General features: G+C 39.3%; 1 protein-coding gene across 1 annotated transcript in view; it reads left to right on the top strand.

Moving 5' to 3' along the window:
• The first annotated feature begins 13041 nt into the window (after positions 1-13041).
• Positions 13042-21925, top strand: part of LOC119723761 — a 66234-nt gene continuing 57350 nt past the window's right edge. The window contains exons 1-2 of the mRNA XM_038194612.1: positions 13042-13425; positions 13726-13811. Of these exons, the coding sequence (XP_038050540.1) occupies positions 13759-13811 (53 nt within the window). The 5' untranslated portion in view covers positions 13042-13425; positions 13726-13758. The remainder of the gene's footprint in view (positions 13426-13725; positions 13812-21925) is intronic.

Here is a 21925-nt window from a genome sequence, read left to right as displayed (position 1 = left end):
TATGTATATTTACTTTAGTTTTGCCAATTGGGGTTGAAAACCCACACATTTTTGGAATAAAATCAGTAATTATAAGTCCCTATGGCAGTGACAATGGATGCATACAATTGCTTGACTGGGATGAATGTTTACACAAAAATACAGAAATTATGCCCAAAATATTATCTAGACAAGAGTTTGGAAAATATATAAAAACACCTCTAGTGGTAACAGCAATAGAACCAAGAATATCATATTAAAGAGTAATGGTCAACCAAAATTTTCCTGCCAAATCGATTGTAGAAAAATCGGTCAAAGTATGTGCAAATCAACATGGGATCACAGTGTGTTGTACCCATCTCTTTCAGAAAAAAAACCCCAAGTACCCACCAGAAAGGGTTAAAATCTGTAAGCACTTGTGGTTCGGTGGGGAAATTGATTTTTTATTAATTAACACATTAACAAAACATTCCCTGCTTGTATACAAAAACCCCTGTAATTTATACGCACCAATACATTTAGATTGCTTGCCATGTAACAATGGATGCACCACAGAAGTGTGGCCATGTTGACTGCTGATGACAGTTTAGAAGAGACTCAAAACGCCATGCTGATTACGAAATTACGATTTTGGAGGGCATAGCAGCACCCACAACGGTACTATATTCGACTTTATATGTGCTCGATCTGACCATATTTACACGTTCAATTCAATCAATCAAAATAGGGGCCATTTTGAGTTTTCACTAGAGTGATAGTTGTTTTAAAGTACATGTATTTTAATATAAACATATGAGTTATTTGCTTTCGTAATCGCCATATCACTTCTCTGAATAGAAAATAATAAAATAAATGCAATTTTGTTTAAACAAAATTCAGCATTATGTACATGTACCATGTACATGTATCCATATCACACTCCGGCCCCCCCCTGCGCTTTCCTGATATTCCAAACCAGTCCCACGTTGAAAAAGAATGGCCAAACCTACATAGTGTATGTAAATATGTGGACTTTCCGCAAGGCAATATGTAACCTTAACAAAAATACATATTCTGTACAATTCTTTGGGAGGGGGAGGGGTAGGTGCTCATAATGAGCACCGGAGTAGGAAGAGGGATGGCAGGAAGTGGGCTGTGAGACGGGTACGCCTGTTGGTGTAGATTATGAAAGCTTCACTTGGAAATTGATATCTATTTACAATTTTAATTTAGGCAAATACATGCAGAAATCAAAATGTGAATTCGGTGGCAAGGGAAGGGGCGGGGCCTAGCTGGGAGGGGAGGACTGGACATCATTGGAATGAGGGTGCACTTCAATCAGAGGACAATGGATATGTCCATTATTCATTGCGGCTTGCAAACACATGAGGTTTGCCCATGTGACAATGATTGTACCGACAATGCCAAGTTATTGGTGGGTGGTCACACCCCACCCTCAACCCCAAGCAATGCTCCCGGGGTTGGGAAATGGAGGCTGTGAAAAGGATCTTTATGTTATTTCTTAAGTGTTCACTTGCATATTATTTATTAACATTTGCTTCGTTATGCAACATACAAGTTCAAAATTCGGTGGCACAGGGGGAGTGGGAGGGGCCTAGCCAGATGTGGGGGAAGTACACGACCTACTATTCATCCAATGGTCTAAAAATGATCCAGAGTCTAATTCTGTTTGTAAATATGTGCTATATTCATGAACAATACCAATTATACAAGTTATTACTCAAAACAAAGGAAACCACTGAAAATACACTTTTTAAGGTTTTTGTGAAATTTACCATTTTTGGAGCGCTACTGCACAAAGGTTATACAATAACCCAAAATTTTCTCACCAGATATGAAAAGAGCAATGTCTGAACTAACTATAGCCGGAGGGAAATTATTCTGAGTGCCCTGGCAAGTGCCATTTTAGAGTGATAAAAATGGGGTAAAAAATGCAGTTTTGTTAGTTGTAAAAACATGCTATATTATGGAGTCTAAAAATAGTATAAAGGAGATTTTTCAGAAGTGTTTTTATTTTTTTCTTGTTAGGGTAAGGATTATACTTTGTCGGATATAGTTACTTTTTTGACATTACTTTGCAGTTTAGCTGGATGACCTTTGGAAAAAAACGCGAAAAATGAATTGTTGCAGCCTCAAAATTGCTTGACTGCTTGCTCCCTAAGTCCTTTCATCCCACAAAGTTTTAAAAAATTCGATTTTTTTTTTAACGTGGACACTTATATGAAGTATTTACACGAAATGACTCTTAAGGGTGAGTTTGTGGGTCAAAACATACTTGTTTAAACATACAAACAGCATGTGGTATTGTGAGATGTTGTCTTTAAGTCAGAGAAAAAAGGATCAAATTCTATGCCAAAAGAGTTTTTGTAATTGATTATTAGCATCTTAAATGTTTAAACTTGTTCAAAAGATAGGCGGGAAGTGAGGTACCTTAGTAAAAAAATCGTGACACGGGTGGACAAAAGCACCATTTTCACACCAAAGCATCTCCATGGTTTACCTTTTCGAAAAAAAGTGGGATGCAAAAAAATGGATGATGGAAGGGCCAAAAAAATTCTTTTGGCATAGAATTTTAACCTTTCTCTTTGACTAAAAAACAACATCTCACAATACCACATACTGTTTGCATGTTAAAACAAGTTGCCAAAGTGACTACCAAAAATCCATGATTTCCCCCCCCCAAAACCAGGTCTTTTGACCAAAACAAGTTTTTTTGACCCACAAAATCACCCTTAACTATATTTCATCCCAATAATGTACCACTCAAATAAAATACCTTGCTGTCCCACATTTGTTGTTGTGATGCTTGTAGTTCTGAAGATTATTATCAATTAATATTTGTTAATGACGTCATACATGCCCTTCCCATCACCCAATTGTTTGCGTCCGTCTTTTTTTTCGAAAAGGTATACCATGGAGATGCTTTGGTCAAAAAATGGTGCTTTTCTCCACCGTGTAACGATCCTTAGCATTTGTGTTACTAACGTACCTCACTATAAGAAAAGGCAGTTACAATTTGTTCGAAAGAAAATTCAATTTGATTTTTTCAGTGATGTACGTGTTCACGGTGTGTTTGATGAAAAAGGCTTGCAGACAAACATCTCAACGATAACCATACATGTCAAAGTCAAGGTATTGATAACTTTGCAGGTCTGGTGATGCTTGACCCAGAGGTCTAAGATTTTGTTTCGATGAGTTCGTGTTACAAGTTCAAACATTTTGGTGTACCCGAGTTTAATTAAGGTATGGTCCTTAAATCATAAAGGGAAATGAATGTTCGTTTTGTATGGTACATAGCTGTATATGAACGAAGATTACTTTTCTCCAAAACATAATCACTTGTAAGTTTATACCTGATGACAAGATCATGACGTCATCAAAATAAATAGACACCTTAAGATCAATCAGTGTAGAAGGTTTAGAAGACAAAATCGCGGAGAATATTTGTCCAGAATTCTAACACTTTTGAAGCGGTCGGTTTGTGCCAAATTACTCAACAAGTCTTACAATGACTTTCATCAGTGCCCAAAAGACCCCCAGCCAAAAAAAAATAGTAATAACAAATCCGTTTCCTCTCGTCAGTTGCTCTTGAGCATTCAGGTCAGACAGCCATCAACACTGAACTCAGGCAAAACATTGGAAGGAAGGCAAAACAATGGAAAACACTGTATATTATGGCTATGCCAAGGTTAAAAAAGGGCAGTCACTCAAAACTACACTGTAAAGATCCGGTCCCCCCCCCCTCTCCTCAAAAGAAACTGAACAAAAATAGTCACGCGACGAGCTTCCGTGACCCTCATGAGGCCCGCCTATTGGTATTTTACATTTGACACATCATGCAGATCAATTCATGTATTTCCTTCTTCAAAATCTCTCTCGTAAAACCCGTGTGACCCGATGCATGACCCCGATCGCTGCACTTCGCTGCGGGTGTGTTTAGATTCCGTGTGTATGAGGTGCCATGGTCGAGCGGTTGAGCATCGTACCAGCTGGTGTTTCTGTTCGGCAGAGTGTGGGTTTGAGTCCCGGTCTTGACACTTTTTTGTGTCCTTAAGCAAGAAACTTAACCATTATTGCTTTGTCCTGGGACGTAAAGCCGTAGGTCCCGTGCGTTGTGTCATGCACGTAAAAGAACCCAGTAACACTTATTGCTAAGAAAATTAACTGGTTTGCCCCGGTGTACGTGTTCTACATAACCACCGAGGACAGACACACAAAGGGAGAACAACAGATCCTGTCAGTCCTCAGGCATTGGGTCTTTTGTTGGGTCTTTTGTGTGCTTAGTCTATGGGAGAGTGTTATATTACAGGGACAAAGGAAAAGACAAAGCATTGTCCTCGAGAGTATAGTAAAACGCGATTGTGTGTTTCTGGCAGTGGCTGCGATATGCGCCACAGCACCTTGTGTAAACCCTTATAAAGGTGCTACATAATGGGTCTCATATTTTCATAAACTTCATTTACCTGTCTTTAAAAAAATACCTATTTACTAGCGCCTTAAGTACCTCATTGATGGTAGATACGTGCAATTATATGAGACTACTCGTACTTTTATTATTACTATTAGGTTCCCTAAGTGTGCTTATGATAGCCGACCCACACAGTGTGCCTTGTGTGCAGGAATGCGACGTACATGTTTGCACGGATTAAGAAGAAGAAAACAACCCCATAAACCAAAATCACATGAAAAATGTTGTAACTGCAAGGTTTTTTTTTTTTTTTTTTTTTTTAAGTTATCCACACAGTATTAGGGTTCTCTTAGAGCAACACAGAGAATTCTCTGAAAGTATCCCAAGGGTTTTTCTTGGGTTCTTTTAGAGCATCTCGGGGGTTCTCTTTAGATCATCCCGGCCACACAGCGCTTTGATTGCTTTGGAACTCAAAGAAAGCCTCTGGAATCAGTGCGGTATGGGCGAAGATGCTCTAAGAGAACCCAACTCTAAGAGAACCAACATGGAATCAGTGCATTGTGTGCTCGGATACTCCGAGAGGATCCCCAGGGGCTCTAATTAGAGCATCCTGGGGATCCTCTCGGAGTATCCGAGCACACACTAAGAGAACCCCATGCAGTCAGTAGTGTGTGCCGCAATGCTCTAAAAAGAACCCCAGGGATTATCTAACAGAACGCCCTGGAATTCTCTAAGAGAACCCCCTTGGATGCTCTAAGATAACTGGAGTACTGTATTGAGAAACAAGGGAGTTATCACTTTCGTTCTTTTTTTTTTGCTTACGATCTTGATTTCATGAAGTTTCGATACTGGAAAGTTGCTTTTGTCTGTTTATTTGTTTGTTTGGTTTGTAGGTGTGTTGGGGTGTTGGTTTGTTTGTTTCTTCAATATCCGTTCAACCACGTACCACGCAGTCATGCACACAATGCATACTTCTGTAGTTGGCCGGTAAATGCACATGGACGGGACCTAGTCAACAAACTTCTTAACTAGACCACAAATGCATCACTAGCACAGTGTTTGTTTGTCTGTCTGTCATTGTCCTTAGTTCGTACTAATTGTCCGTCAGTCTGTAAGTGTCCAACGGGTCAGGGAACAAAAGCGATCGCTTCACCCTATCCCCGTGTTGTTATGTGGATTATGCATATATTTTCATTATGTTAATAACGGTGTTGTGTAAAATTACTTCGTATTATATTTTGTATGCTTAAATGTTAACATAACGATGTAATATTTTTTAGTGACATAACAACGTTGAAATAAAAGTTCAGCGATTGAATTGAATTGAATAATAGTAGTTAAACATTGAACACGCCCCCCCCCCCGAAAATTCAACTCTTTATAAGGCGGACACATTTTCATGGTATCATTAATCTATGAAGTCATCATAATTATAATCATAATTATGTCTTTCACAATAACTGCCAGTTAAGACGGACCATTGTAATGTTTTTCTCCAGCAAAAGAGGAACTTTATTAATTATATAAATACACATACCAAAGTAATTAAATCAGTTATTATACTATCAAAAGCAGAGTTGCTCAGACAGTATCGAAAAAACTAGGGAAACTACCCTCAATCGTGGAGCGCGACCTTGTATCGACCTTCCTGTTATTTCCTGATAAGACGACCCCTGCCTGTTTTCTATGATGGCACGCTAGGGCATTTTCCTCAGATCATTACCAATTCAGCTCACTTTCACTTTTATATTATACAACAGGGGACAGTCAGTGGCCGTGTCAAGCACACAGCCCTGTTTGGCCTTAGTTTCTTGTCCCGAGGTCACGCAAGCATGGCGAGATTTTACGAGATGTATTCGAGACTACAGAAAAGCACAAAAAGTACCTGGATACGAGCATGGTTTTGCCAAGATGGCTAAATAAGTGAAAAGTTTAAATCGCGTGCTTTATTTTTGACAAATAACTGCTTTTGATAAATAAAGTGTTATTACGGCCTGTCAAACAAAATAGTATTTTATATCAACAAAAGCGAGGGCCGATGGTTTTTAGGCATACATTCGATTCTTAAAACGGCCAAAAGAAATGGCAAGGCTTAGTAGATAGAGGAAAGTATACGCTTTTTCATGTGAAACACGTTCAAGAGACTTCTAATGTTTGGTCAATATCGCCGGTTGAAAAATGAAGACTTTTGCGAGATTTCATGAGTTGCAATCACGTGTAAACGAAAGTAAGTAGGCCAATGGCCTGAACAGCAGGTGCGAACGTGCGATGAATGACTTATGAATAGTAAGGAGGCCATCTCAAGCTTCACCAATCAGTGGGCGGGCGGCGCGTTTGGGGTCACAAGGTCATACCATGTTTGCATTCCTTGCTTATGTTTTCACGATGCATGCAATGGCGACGATCTTTTTCGCGTTGTGAAAAATGAAAGTTGTTAGAAACATTAGGCGTACATCGAATTCTTAAGATATTCATGTGGTAGTCTACCCTACTATAATTCTAGTGCTGGGGTCCGTCTTTGATTAAACACGGATGAAAGCTGGACACCAATCAATCACTTCTCGATCACTACGGTTTATTACCAATCGGATGCTTGGTCATATCATAGAGGTAGGAATAGAAAACCCCCAAAACAAAACCTTCCTGGAACTTTAGTCCCCCGAAATTATACCATTCTGTCTCATTTCAGGAAGCAGAGTTGTCATTCCTGAGTTCCTGACATTAGCGTTCAGCATTCTCCTACATGTGTCCGAATTTCTCATCGATCGCCCACTCCCCGCAAAATTATTTCTCATTGAGAGAAAGTCCCTCCGCACGCAATCGCGGTGCCATAGAGAATACGCTCTCACGATAAACACACCATACACAATGGCGGTGTCCTATTATATCGGGACTCCCACATTAACGACATCATGTTCACGAGATTTTTTGTGGATGAAGGTTCATTCTTTCCTTTGAGTAAATTAACATTTGGGAGACTTTCGTCGTGGTCGAAAAAAAGGAAATTTCATGACATAATTTTTATTCGATTTGTCCGTGAAATAATATCGTCAAAATTCATTGAAATCATTCTTTTGAGAACAAAAAACCACCTGGATAAATGTAGTGAGTAGGTCTTTAACTACCTGAGACAGCTTTGTTTGTTTGCATCGGTTGTGGTTTGCCATGAAAACTGCGAATTCTCTTAAGCCCTTCTAAACGGCCATCGTTCGCTGGTATGGCCTCGCGTTGCTGTCAGTTGTCCGGACGAGAAAATAGAGCAGCTACGCGTGACACGGCAACTGACTGGGGAAACCATAGGGAAATACCCTCAATCGTGGATCGCGACCTTGTGTCGGTCCCTGCATATGTTGTTTCCTGACAAGACGACCCCTGCCTGTTTGCTATAATGGCACGCTGTGGCCTTTTCCTCAGATCATTACAAATTCAGCTCACTTTCACATTATACAACAGGAGAAACTAGGGAAATATACCCTCAATCGTTGATCGCGACCTGGTATCGGCCCCTGCATATGTTAATTATTTACAAAAAGATCCCATGCTGTAATGGAATGCTTTGACTTTGTCCCCCTCAGATCATTAAAATTCAGCTCAGCATCACATTATACAACATAATTATACTAGACTGTTTTCATCAATGGTCTTCGCTCAATAACATAAAGCTTAATACATTTAAGTGTAACTTTCTTACCCTTCGAATCGGTGACTCACTCATCGATATACATAGATTTTTTTTTTTAAATTACCAGTGTGTGTTTAGTTAAAAGTAAGCTAAAGTGGGACAAACAGATTGACTATTTTTGTACAACACGTCTTAGTTGCTGACTGTTTTTCTTAAGTCACAGAAAACGTAGTGGTGTTTCTATTTCCGATTTAATCAATGTGTATCAGACCCACACTAGAATAGGGGGCATACCTATATTTCCCAATATCTATGTCCCCCCAACCCTAACCCTTACCCTAATCCTAACCCTGACCCTAATCTTAACCCTAACCCTTACCCTAAGGGTTTTGGGGAACACAGGTATTTGGTAACATCGCGTAGAGCCCCTAGATTATGCAACAATCTGTCTGGCAACTCCGACAGTTTATCAAAAAAGCAAGAAGAGTGTCAGGAAAAAATTACACCCCCAGGTTTTTACATCTTGTCTTATAAATTGGCAATACAGTGAAATATTTTCCTATAACTTACTATCACATTGTGCAGAGAGCATGTGTGTTCCAGCTTTGAAAAATCAGTGCTTAGGGTTCATTCAAAATTTTCAATGCTTTTAAATTTGCATTTTTTTTCCAAAATTGTTTTGACCCACCCACCCATCCCTATTTTTGATTTACAAATATGATTTGTCATGCAATTCGTGTACCGGTACATGCACGAGCATGCACACACATTTGTAAACACCGCAATCGTGGACCCCCTTGGTTTTGTACAAGTTCTGCATGTAGCACCTTAAAAATCTGGGATATGAAAGCCTAATTCATAAGCTTTCTTTAGTACAAAAATCATTCAAATCACTCACGTACTTTTCAAGTTACAGAATTTTAAACCAACCACCGTTTTAAAGTTCCGTCCACGGTTCAAAAAAAAAAAAGGAAATTGTTCTTTCAGCAAAACCAATACAAATCACATAGGGTTGTATGTGAATAGTTTTCGTTTTGCTGAAAGAACGCACCCTTTTTTTGTTTGTGCTCTGTGGAGAGAACTTTAAAAGGGTAGTTGTGTTTAAAATTCCGTAAATTGAAAAGTACTTAAGTGATTTGAACTATTCTTGTACTAAGAGAAAGCTTATGAATTGGGCTTTTATATCTTAGATTTTGAAAGTGCTTCAAGCAGAACTTCACAATGGTCCTGACATTTGGATTTCATTTTTTTTTTACTCACCCTGTATTGCGGACGAAGTTAGAAAATAAACGCACGCAAGGAACGCTGGTGCGTAGGCAAGTCAAAATCTCGATTTTTGTTTTTCCTGCTTTTTTATGAAAAGTGAATTTGGATTTTCAATTATTTACCTTGACCCACCCACCCACAATTTGGAAAAAAAAATGCAAATTAAAAACATTGAAAATTTTGAATGGCCCCTTACCTTCAACAAATTCAAAGACTGGCTGCTCGAATTAAGAATAATGGATTATGGAATAATGACCATCTGAGCACTTCATAGTGATGTATAGGACAAGAAGGTACAAGAAGGTACAAAAGGTAGACAAGAAGGTACAAATGTAGCCCAATATAAGCTGAGAAAATTTAAAAAAAAAGAAGGAAATATCACCTCGGCTTTCTGATTTGGTAAACTGTTATTTTTCTTATTGGTCTTTGGTTGTGTTTTTGTTTCCTGGGGGTGCAGACTGGAAGGGATTTGTAGATTTGAAGTGTCCTTGTCGACTTAGTGTTTTAAGTGGGGGTACGACATAAGAGTACGGATGGGACCACTTTTTCTTCCTCTTCTCTCCCCATTGAGTTATGGGTATTCAAATGTTGTTTTTATAATGTTTGTGTTTATATTTTCTGTTTATTTATATATATTTTCTATTCATGCCATTTATGGTAATGAAAGTTTATAACGCAGTATATGTCTCCTCTCTGTATTTTACCACTTCTAACCTTTAACCCTAAAAGGGCCGGGTATTTTGACCATCTCACAGCCGGGGGCGGATTCCGCCCCTAATATTTCGGCCATCGAGTGACGAATTTTAAATCTTAATACATGCATAGAAAAACTTATCTTGAACACACCCAAGAAAATTATTGACTATAGGTCAAAGGGTTTTGGAATTATGGCTAGTTAATTATTCATATGCACGAATGGTAATTCTGCTTTGTATACACTACGTATATGGGGAAAATCAGTTTTCATGGCGGAACAGTTTTTGCTGCTCGGCAACCCGTGCTCCGAATTTTATGTTTTGGGTATCAAAAGATGCGCAAGACTCGAGGCTAAAAGGTCAGATTAGGCAAAAAAAAAAAGTCTCCGGTTTCTGGTATGCGCGCGCGGCGCCGTAGCCATGCGCGACGGGAAAATGCAAAAGTTTTTTTTTCAATACAAGATGATGTTTCAAAACCGCCAAACTCACTGGTTTGAGTGGAATTCTACTGCTGCACAATTTTAACGTGTTTTTAGATGGGGTTATGATCGAGAATAAGATTTATGTGGCCTCTCTGGACTCCCATATATTTGCACTAAGTTTAGTCGGGCAAAAAAAAACAGGTAAAAAAAAAAAGCCGCGTCGCCGCACCACTTTTGGGGCAAGCTCCATACCAGAAACCGGAGACTTTTTTTTTGGCCTTAGCTCGGGTAGCGAAACATTTTCTTCAATCGCGGAAAAAGTTGAGGGGGGGGGGCAGATTTCCCCGGCCCTTTTAGGGTTAATGTATTTTAATAATTCACATGTATAGATACATTTGAATGTAAAACAAGTCGTTTGAAGGTACACTCTAAAAACAACTTAGTCAAAATATTGACTGGTTTTCCTAGTTATTGAAAATTAACTAGGAATTTAGTTAAACATGTAAAGTTTCATACTATGACTAGAAAAAGTTGTTGGGTTCGACTCCAAATTCAGTTATTGGCATAACTAGTTTTCCCAAGTCAATAATACTGACTGGAAAAATCTAGTCAGATTGACTGATTTTCAGTTGCACCCGCTGACCCTGAATGGCTAGTCAAATTTGACTGGTTTCTAGTCAAATCTGACTAATGATTTTTTAGAGTGTAATGAACGTAAATGAAATTGTTATACGGCGTTTTGGCTGTAAAATGAACCATGATTAATAATAGTAATGAAGTTGGGAGTATAAGGCTCGTGGAGAAAGGCAGAAAAGTACGATACACCCACAGGTAGCTGAAATATGCCTCCATCAAACTGAGCACTACAATTGGCTTAGTCGAGAATTGTCTTATAGCAAAATGGAATGAGAACTGTTACTCCATAGATATAACTAGCTCCACCATCAGAAGAGCTGGGGATTTTCATTTTCATGACAGTTACTGATTATTTTGATTTCAATAGTAAACATATCCAAAATAGCACCATAGCAAAAATGTTGTTATGATGAAACTTTCGATTCTTATTGTACTGTGTCTGTTGAGTCCCACTGCGTATAGTACGGTAATCTTGTATTTTTTTTCCAAGTGCCACATGAGTTTCCCTTGTAGCATGGGATTTTTCCTATGGGATTTTTCCCATGGAATTTTTATTATGGGGTTTTTCCCATAGCTGGTTTCAGAATACCATATTATGAGGATACCAATATTTCCCCAGTACCTTTCCATAACAATATCCTATATTTACATTGTTTAACCCCATTTATGTGAATTAGACTGTTCACCCAATGGGGAGTGGCCATCACGATACTCCACTGGGATTGTCCCATAGTACGGCAGTTAAGGGAGCGTTTAGCACTCTATGAATAATGATTATATTATGGCTCCTCTTCCACTTAACAGGTGCTACCGGTACCATATTATCACAGTATTCCCAATTTATTTCTCATAATAATTTTTTTTCAATAATGATTACTGAATTAAAATTATTCACATTAATGCAATGTTCTAATATCCACATAAAAATACACTTCATTTGACTTAACTTATCAACAGAAAAAAATGCAATTAGAACAGTCTTAATTGACACAATCCTCAAAAACATGTCCCATGGTGTTCCCATGGTGTTCGTCTTCATAGTGTTCATCCCCGTGGTGTTCATCACCATGGTGTTCATCCCCATGGTGTTTTTCCTCATGGTGATCATCCCCATGGTGATCATCCCAATGGTGTTTATCCCCATGGAGTTTATCACGCATAGTGTTCGTATGGTTGAAATGCTAGCTGGTTCCCATGAGTTGGTGGTCAGCATGCATAAAGATGTTTTCTTTTTAATTAACCCCCGGGACCAGATGGGAAAATCCATTCAATTAAATCAAAATGCCAATTAATTTGGTGTTCCCATGAATCCTCACGAGGGATTATATGTATGGCCTGAATAAAATGTCCATGACGTCACCCATGCTTTAAATGGTATATATAGGCACCGCCATGGTGTTTACAAAGCACATCTATCTTCTCTAAATTCCATTGTGTACAAAAGCATTCCCATGGCGTCAACATCGGTCACCATGGCCCCCATGGTGGTCACCCCAAAATGTCATGGTGGTGTTTCAGACCTCCATGGTGCATTTCTGGTGGTTTATGAGACGTCATGGTGGCGCCATGGGGTTACAATAGCTGCCCATGGTTTTCCACCATGATGTTTCTTTAGCTGTGCATGGTGTTCCCATGCATGGGGCACCATGGTGTTTTAAAAGACTGCCTTGGTGTTTTAAGTGACCGCCATGAGAATCCTTAAATTTCCATGTGTTTCCTATAGGATCCCATGGGGATCCTATGGCCTTGCCATTCGACAGCTGATTTAGTATAGTGTGGGGATAAACCATGCAAAGCTTTGTAAGTTAAAAATAATTAGATCAAAATATACATATTCACAGGAGTTGTTACGAAAAAGGTGAATGCTGTGATGAAAAAATTTAAAAAGGAAAAACTGCACAACAACTTAATTACTTCGAACTGTATCAAAATAGTGCATAGTATTGTCTTAGGTTTCTAACCACTGGACGTGTTCTTATGTTATGTTAGGTTAACTTCGGTACTTACCGACTTGTCGCAGAATCAGAGGAAAACGTACCCCAAAGCCTGTCTCTTTCATACAGTTGAAAGCCTTTTAATACACGCCACGACCAACACGGTTTGGGTTACTCCAAAATGGCTCGGTTGGCTGGGAACTACGCATGCGTCGAGTTGCGGGTCTCTTATGTTTGAGCACTTCACTCCCCAAGTCCACACGAGAAAAGAGTCACATTTTTAATGAGCAATGTCAGCCAGCAATACAATGCGCTGTAATACAGCGCTGCCGCCAGCAGGAAGTACTTGCAGTCACATACTAGTCTAAAGTCTGTGGAACAGCAACAAGTCTTGCAACCGAACTATCTTCAATACGGGAGGAGTCCTTATGAAGAATTCATATCCACGTACAGCACCTTCCAGGTAATTGCAAGGCCTTGCAGAAAGACACTGATATACAACATGTGTGCGAAAGCAGAGTATGAATTCCTTAGTGATAAGTAGAAGTAGGACTGTACCCGTGTTCTCGTATATATTTGATGTTAGGTCAATTATCGAGGAAGCGATATGGACTTGATAAGACGTTGCCGGCTGAAATTACGGCTTCAAAAATACTCATGATATTATCGAAACACAAACATTCGAACGTATAGAAGCTCACACCTTATCACACCGTTTAGCAGAGGTTTATATTATCCACAATTTTATTTTTTTTTCTTTCAGGACGAATGCCTGATTTGGCAGCAGTTGGAAACCATGATTTTCTTGTACGCAATAGTCATCGTGATTGCAAACTTGCAATTTACTCAGTAAGTATTTGTTCTTATGTTTAATTGTCATTCCAGGTTCATATATTATTGACAACCATGACTCTACAGATTCTCTGGAGGATCCTTGATTATTCGTGATTATCTCTTTTAGACCGATGTAGGTCAGCGAAGCCTGTGGTTCAAAAGATCGATTTGCAAATGACTGAAAATAGCAAGTGTTTCATTTTCCCTTAATTAAAAACATAAACAAAATCTTTATAACAAACTGGAAATCAAACGTGATGAAAACCTGTGTTACAGTCAACCTGTGGGATGAAATGCTTGTAGCGTGACCTTTAACTTTTTGACGGCGCCTTTATCGAGTCTGATATGCGTGCGAGTTCAAAGATCAAACAACGTTTTTCTGCTCATGTTTTCTTCCGAGTACATAGTTTACAGTTATACTCCTGCGCTTAAAAGTTACAAGCATGATCAATAATGAAAGTTGTCTCACTTAATGATCCCTTGTCAAGGACTTTCTCGTCTGCGCTACCACCATTATTCTTGCAGACTGTTGTAATTCTAATTGACGAACTTTAAGCGCCGAAATTGTTTTGATTCGCCAGTTGAGCGTAAACCAAGTCGCCTCGTATTAACATGTGGGCAGAGAGAGATTGATCAAAGCATTCGAGAGCAACAACGCTATTTATAGAGCTAACAAATCTAAGAGAATTAACTCCGAGAATTAAGAGAGCCGCAGACTGCAAGATCCGTGACGTCATGATGACTTTTTTAAATTGATTTTCCAATTATCATCTCATCTGCATATGTCGAGAACAAAACAAGCAAAGTTTAAAATTATTTTTGTAATTGGTTTGTCAGATCATAGATTAATACATAACATTTCCAAAAAAAGTGTACCGTAATCTTGACGTCTTAAAAATGAGAACAAAAAACGTCACATATTACAAAGAAAGGCTCAGTTGCCTAAACTAAACTCTCAAAAAGATATGTAAAAAATAATGAGGTAAAAATTGTTATGTAAAATAATACACAACTTCGGTAAAATTCGCCGGAAAAAAAATACTTGGAAACCATGTTAATTGAAAAATTCAAACTAAATGAGTAAAGCAGTAAGTTTACCTTCATTATGTAAAAACGTACTGCAATTAGAACAAACGTGCTAAAAACCATTGTAAAAACGAACACGCGGTGACGCGGTGCAGCTAGCACAGCACAGCATAAGTGAGAATGGAGTACATTGTGACGTCTATAACAACGAGGGGATGTGCCGCAGCTTATTTCGGTCTTTGAAGGTAACATTTTCAAAAGCTCTTGTGATTGTTATACCGTCCCCAAGCCCCAGAAATGCATGGACACTTTGTACGATAAAAAAACCAGGATAATCTAAATACTAGAAGTGTTTAACTCGGCCACTGCTCGTTTTATACAACTCGTACGTGAACCAACTTTATAGCGAGACAACTCGTACATGTCGTACGCGGTCCAACTCGTACGCCAGCAAACTTGTATGCCGGCCAAAATTAGCCAATTTAAAGAAATTGAATGATACACCATTCCCAGTACACAGTCAAGAATCGTCGACCACATATAATTTTCTAAACGAGTTTAATTCTGTGTACGAGTTGGACCGCGTACGAATTTGTCCACGTATCCATTGTGGAAAGAATAACCTGACGCCGCGATGATAAGCCATGAATCTGGGACTGAGAAACATTTTCAATTTTGTTAGTAAATACTTAGAAAATTGTCTAGACTCTCCATAGACTTTGTAAACAGCCACTGAAGTGGCGCCAGGTTGCAACATTCTTTCGCGAGTTGTCCTGTGTGCGACAACTCGCATTTTAGATGCTCTGTGGTGCAATCTGAGGCGATTCCTGGCCACTTTCCACCGATTAGAAAACGTTTTAAACATCGAAAATTCCATTTAAATTTGTTAGTTTTTTGTGCTTATAAAGTTTGTTATGAACTCAAAGTTGAGAACCTTGTTGCATCTCCGTATTATTTTCACAAATGTTAGTTTGGAAAGGGATTTTAGGCCACTAGTAGTCCGACCCTCAGCCATTCACTGCTGAAGGTACAAAAAAGTAGGAGGCACCGCTAGGGTGAAATTATAGCATAGAGGATTTGGCCGGAGGACTAACGCGAGCGCGGAGCGCGAAACCCTTACGGCGAGGGGTCCAGGGCCCACTTAGGGCCCGGGAACATTTTGGATTCTACATGCTCTGTGGTGCAATCTGAGGGGCCACTTTCCCCTGATTTTTTTTTAGTTTTTAGTAGACGTTTTTAAAATTATGAGAGCATATTTTATTTCATTTGTTTCAAATACATAAAGGCCTTTATTCTCTTGCTCTTACAAAGTTTCTTCGGTATTCAAACCGTAAAGTTGAGAACATGCACATAATTTGTAATTGTTCCGCGCTTGGTCACATAACTGACATGAATTTAAATATTTCATTACAGCTGGTGCATTTTTGGGGAGTGTGACAAACTGGCATGAAACGTATCAGAAACAAGATATTTTAACAGAATCTGAAGTGGCCATTGTTTGATTTTGTTAAGTCACCGAGCCCGGAGCGTGAAAACGGTTTGACCTTCATACGCATTGTACGCGGCAATTGTCCGCGTGCAGTCCCATGGACGTATGACGCGATAAAAACAAATACGCGAAATGAGACTCCACTACAGTTTGCGTGAAAATTGCCTCGCCTTTTCGGTCGCACCACGAACCGGCTTATATCGATTTTTTGCCAGATTGAGTTTTGTCATTAACGTTATTATTTCATCAAAGTGCTCATTCTCCGAAACTTTTATTCTGATCGGAGTTCTAATTAACTAAGAACGCTAATTAGGCTGTGCAACATAGCTCTAGAAAAAAAATGAAAAATACTGCACACGAAGGGGCGTATCCCGATACGCCGCTTTACACGCTTATTCCCACAGTGCTATGACGTCACAAAGGACCGTCGACATAAAAAATTTGAATTCAGCGTTTCACGAACCGACGTATTTCCGTATCTGGCAAACGGCCACTATTAAGCGCTTTGTATGACGTACGATAAACATGATAAAAATCTGTTTCACGAAGTGACGAATAACTTTGGAGCTGAATTTCTCAAAAACTTAGCAACTCAGATGCACATGGATTGCATACAATAAAGTGTAATCTATAATTTACTAGCATAAACGAAACAGCTTGAATTTCGCTTACACGGGGAGTACATGTAAATGTAATGAGCCTACAAAATAATGACCAACTTTAAATCCGTTTTTCTCGAAACTCAAAAAAAAATGCGATACGTCGGTTCGTGGTGCAACCGACGGATTGTTCTTCCTCAAACTCAAAACGGCTGGCCCTTCAGATCACCGTCCGTTCTTCACCGATAGTATACATTTTGAAATATTTGCCGGGCAGCGTGCGCCCCCTGCCTCCCCTGCGCCCCCCGCTGGATCCGCCAATGGTACACGTATATATTCATGCGTGCATACTCGCCGTGGCCGAGCTGTGGGGCATGGGTTATAATAATAATAATAATTATAATAATCAGGGCAATTATATAGCATTCTTACACAAACTGGTATCACAACGCTTTACACAAGAAAACAATTAAAGTGTATAATACAAAATGATGAAAGGAAATAATAACAACCTATGGGACAATTAATTCTGGAAGAGATGTGTTATGCATCCTGTACTGTGTATCTTATCCTGCAAAATGTCCGAGAACTGCTTTGGGTCGGGGACGGTATAACAATTACAAAGAGCTTGAGGAAATGCTGTGATATGCTGCACATTTCGGGAAGGAAATTAATAAAATTTGAATGAAACAGGTCGTGTTTTGATGGCTTCTGTAGTTGTTTACGTTTACAAAACACAATTTACATGATAGTATTGTTTCACCTGAAAGTTATGTAAAGTTTACTTAATTGTCTTTTACCTTATAAATGTGTAAATATATTTACACGTACATCAAGTAGACGTTTACACAACTGTTAAGAAAACTTTAACCCAACACGCATTATGTAACTTTTTACAGCGAGTTCGTATTATACCTATAAAACATGGTTAAACTTTACACAACTTGTGTATTTTTTTTGAGTGTTTATTACTAGTATGCAAAATTCAGTGACGTAATTGAATCTGCCAAAGATTACTGACTAAAATGCTGTGCGCAGATCCAGAACATTATATTGTCTTGTACAACTTCTTACAGTTTTGGTAGTCGAACACATGTCAGGCTCAGGTACAGGCACAGATTGACTACAATAAAACAGAAAATAAAATTATGTGTTACAATAAATTATCCAGAGTTTGTGTAATCTAATTTAAAGAATCAGCTCAAATTACATATCACTTACATGTACATGTACTATATATACATGCACACAAATGTCCAAACTTAAAGGTATGTTTTTTTAAAATACACGTATTGAAAATACAACTTTTAGGCTTACAAAATATCACTAAATATCACACTAATCACTGAATCATTGATATAAATTATTTAAGAGTAACGAACCATTTAATAAACCTAGGCCAGATTAATACTTTGGGCGAAGAATTACACAAGTCGCAAACACTATCGAGATCGAGCTGAAGCCATGTTGCTTTTTTGCTTAGCTACATTCTTCCCGGTACAGCGCCCTCACTTGGCAAAAAATAAGAAATCTATCTGAGTTTGGCCGCTACATACCGGCCCTTCAATTGGTTATTAATCAATAAGTAATTACATGATACCAATAAACAAGGTCAAACTTTACTATTATCTTTAAACTAACACTTGAACACGTGGTGGATACAATGCATAAGAATACGTCTGTAAATACTGACAACTGCTCAGCACTGCCTTCAACTAGAAGACACAGCTTTGTTTATACAGGGCAAACTAAAGTAGCAGTTTTCGTCTTCAACTTGACACTACTAACAAATCCGTTCTTGTCCTTGACTGTGGTATCTTTAGGGGAGCGGGCACTAGGAAGAGTCAACTAAACGTGGCGGCCATTTTGCACGAGACACTCTCCGGTGTCGTTTATTCCACTTCAAGAGAGGGCGCTCTTTAACATAAACAGTAATACGTTAACACATTACACTCCTCCCCCCTTAGTTTTGGACCCCATGAACTTTCAAGTAAAAAAAAAATAAAAATGCAATGAGTTACTTTCCTCAGCAAATTATTTCACCATACAAAAATGAGATACATGTGAGTGTCCCTAATTTATCATTGGTCCTATAAAAGCAGAAATATTAACATATGTCCCCTTTATCCTTCCAAAATGTGTTCAAAATCCTAATTTTGCTAATTTCTTGTTTTTGGAGAATAACCAATGACCTTGGTTAAATTTATAACTACATGTACATGTATTGACTGTTTAAACACATGTATTTCTGACAAAATTGTGAATAAATTTTAATACAATCACATGTAACCATGAACACCGTTTCTTTTCTTTTTGTTTTGCGTACAGTTATGTAGTTTACAATTACAAATCAAGTCTATCGGGTGCTTTTCTGTTTCTTTGTGGATAACGCCTCTGAGAATTTTCCGTGCAGTTTGTCCCTGTCCCATTAGTTCCCCGCACTGGACTACTTTGAGAATCCCTAGCTAGATTTTGAGGAGTGACCTGACATTTATCAGGAGTTTTCACATCGGTCTTATCACATGTGTCGCTCTTTTTCTCTTGTTCTGGTGACTGTGGTAAGTTTACTACTAATTCTGGACCGTTTGTGTAACTTGGGACCCCTACCGGTACAACAGACTCTGACTGATTTTCTTCTTGGGAGGGAAAAATGTGGTCAATATGCACATACCTGTTTTTGCCATTTTTATACACGTGAACAATGTATGTACGTGGTCCACAAACTTTGACTACTTTTGCAGGCAACCACTTGACCAGACTGTTTTCATGACTTTTGACCCTCACTTTCTGATCTACCTGGAGTGTTCGCTCCTTTACTCTACCTTGGTCATGATATACCCGTTGTTTTTCTTGTTTACTCTCTACTTTTTGTGCCAAGTTGGGTTTCAAGAGAGAAAATCTTGTTCTAGGTTGCCTCTTGAGGAATAACTCTGCTGGAGTTCTACCTGTAGTAGTCTGTGGTGTGTTTCTATACATTATGAGAAAATTGGCTAGTTTGTGATGCACTGATAGATGCTGCTTTTTCGGGTTTGGATCCAACATTTGTTTGATCAGTGCTCGTTTGACAATTTGAACAGTCCGCTCTGCTGCTCCATTTGAAGCAGGGTGGTATGGTGCCACTCGGGTATGTTTGATACCGTTTCTGTCCATACACTCTTTGAATTCAGCTGAAGTGAATTGTGGCCCATTGTCTGAGACGATTTCTTCTGGTAATCCATACGAGGAAAACAACCTCCTCAAGACATCCAGAGTTTTTGCCGTAGTTATCGTTTTCATGGGGTACACTTCGACCCATTTTGAGTGACTATCAATCAAAATCAACAATTGCTGACCTTTTAGGTCGGCGAAATCAATATGTACCCGTTGCCAAATTCGGGTAGGCCACACCCATGACTTGAGTGGAGTCGTAGGAGGAGCATTTCGGACTGATAGGCACGTGGTGCAGGCGTTTACAAGGTTTTCGATGTCCTTATCTAACCCTGGCCACCACAAGTAGCTACGTGCTAGGCTTTTCATACTACACATACCCATGTGTTGGTTGTGGAGATCACTTAACAATCTGTCTCTATGCTTACTTGGAATAACTACCCTTATCCCCCACAAAATACAGCCCTTATCAATTGACAATTCAGCTCTACGCCTGAAGTATGGTTTCATCTGTTCATCTGGAACAAAACCTGGCCAACCATTTGCTACAAAGTCATACACTTTGGCTAACTCTGGGTCAGTTCTAGTGGCTCTACTGATATCATCTGATGTAACCGGCAACTCATCTATGTATGAGAAATACTTGACCTCCTGTACATTAGAATGGTCAACCTGTCTTGGTAATCTGGATAATGCGTCTGCATTTCCATGGTCTACAGAACGCCTATACACAATCTCATAAGTGTATGCAGACAATATGATAGCCCATCTTTGCATTCGCGCTGCGGCCAGTGTCGGAATGGATGCCTGCGGATTGAAAATGGCTGTGAGTGGCTTGTGGTCTGTGACCAGAATGAATTTCCGTCCAATCAAGTATTTGTGGAACTTCTTGACTCCAAATATCAACGCCAATGCTTCTCGCTCTATTTGTGCATAGTTTCTCTCACTTGGTGACAGAGTACGCGAGGCGAATGCAATGGGTCTTTCTTCCCCATCTGGCATTACATGCGAAATCACAGCACCTACTCCATATGGAGAGGCGTCGCAAGCAAGATGTAATTCTCTACTTACATCATAGTGTACCAACAAAGTACTTTCCATGAGCTGGATTTTACTTTGCTGGAAAGCGGTTTCACAGGCAGCAGTCCATTTCCACTTCACATCTTTTCGCAAGAGCTCATTCAAGGGGTGCAACAGCGTTGAAACATTTGGAATGAATTTTCCATAGTAATTCAGTAGTCCCAAATAGGACCGGAGCTCAGCGATGTTTGTGGGGCTGGGAGCCTGCTTGATCGCTTCCAACTTCTCTACAGTTGGGTGGATACCCTCAGCATCAACTACATGCCCGAGGTACTCTACTGACGGTTTATGCCATTCACACTTTTGGCTTTTTACCCGCACATTATACCTCTCCAAACGCTTCAGGACCTCATCGAGTATTTCACTATGCTTTTGTTCAGAGGGTGCAGAGATGAGGATATCATCTAGATAACAGACAACTCCCTCAATCCCCTGCAAAATCTGATCCATCACACCCTGAAATATCCCGGGTGCTGATGATACCCCAAACGGTAACCTATTGAACTGAAACAGCCCAAGGTGAGTATTTATGGCCAGGAACTTTTTGGACTCTGCATCCAACTCGAGCTGTAGGTATGCTTGTGCGAGGTCGATTTTTGTGAAAATCTTTCCCCCTTCTAGTGTCGCAAATAGGTCCTCTGCGTTTGGCAAGGAATACTGTGTGTCATCTAACAACTTATTGATTGACACCTTGTAATCACAACACAATCGCAAACTACCATCCGGCTTAGGTACTGGTACAATAGGCGAGGCCCATTCACTGCGTTCTACCTTACTTATGATGCCTT

Source organism: Patiria miniata, unplaced genomic scaffold (assembly GCF_015706575.1).
Source record: "Patiria miniata isolate m_02_andy unplaced genomic scaffold, ASM1570657v1 HiC_scaffold_17, whole genome shotgun sequence".
Taxonomy (NCBI): domain Eukaryota; kingdom Metazoa; phylum Echinodermata; class Asteroidea; order Valvatida; family Asterinidae; genus Patiria; species Patiria miniata.
This window is presented reverse-complemented; position numbering and strand designations above follow the sequence as displayed.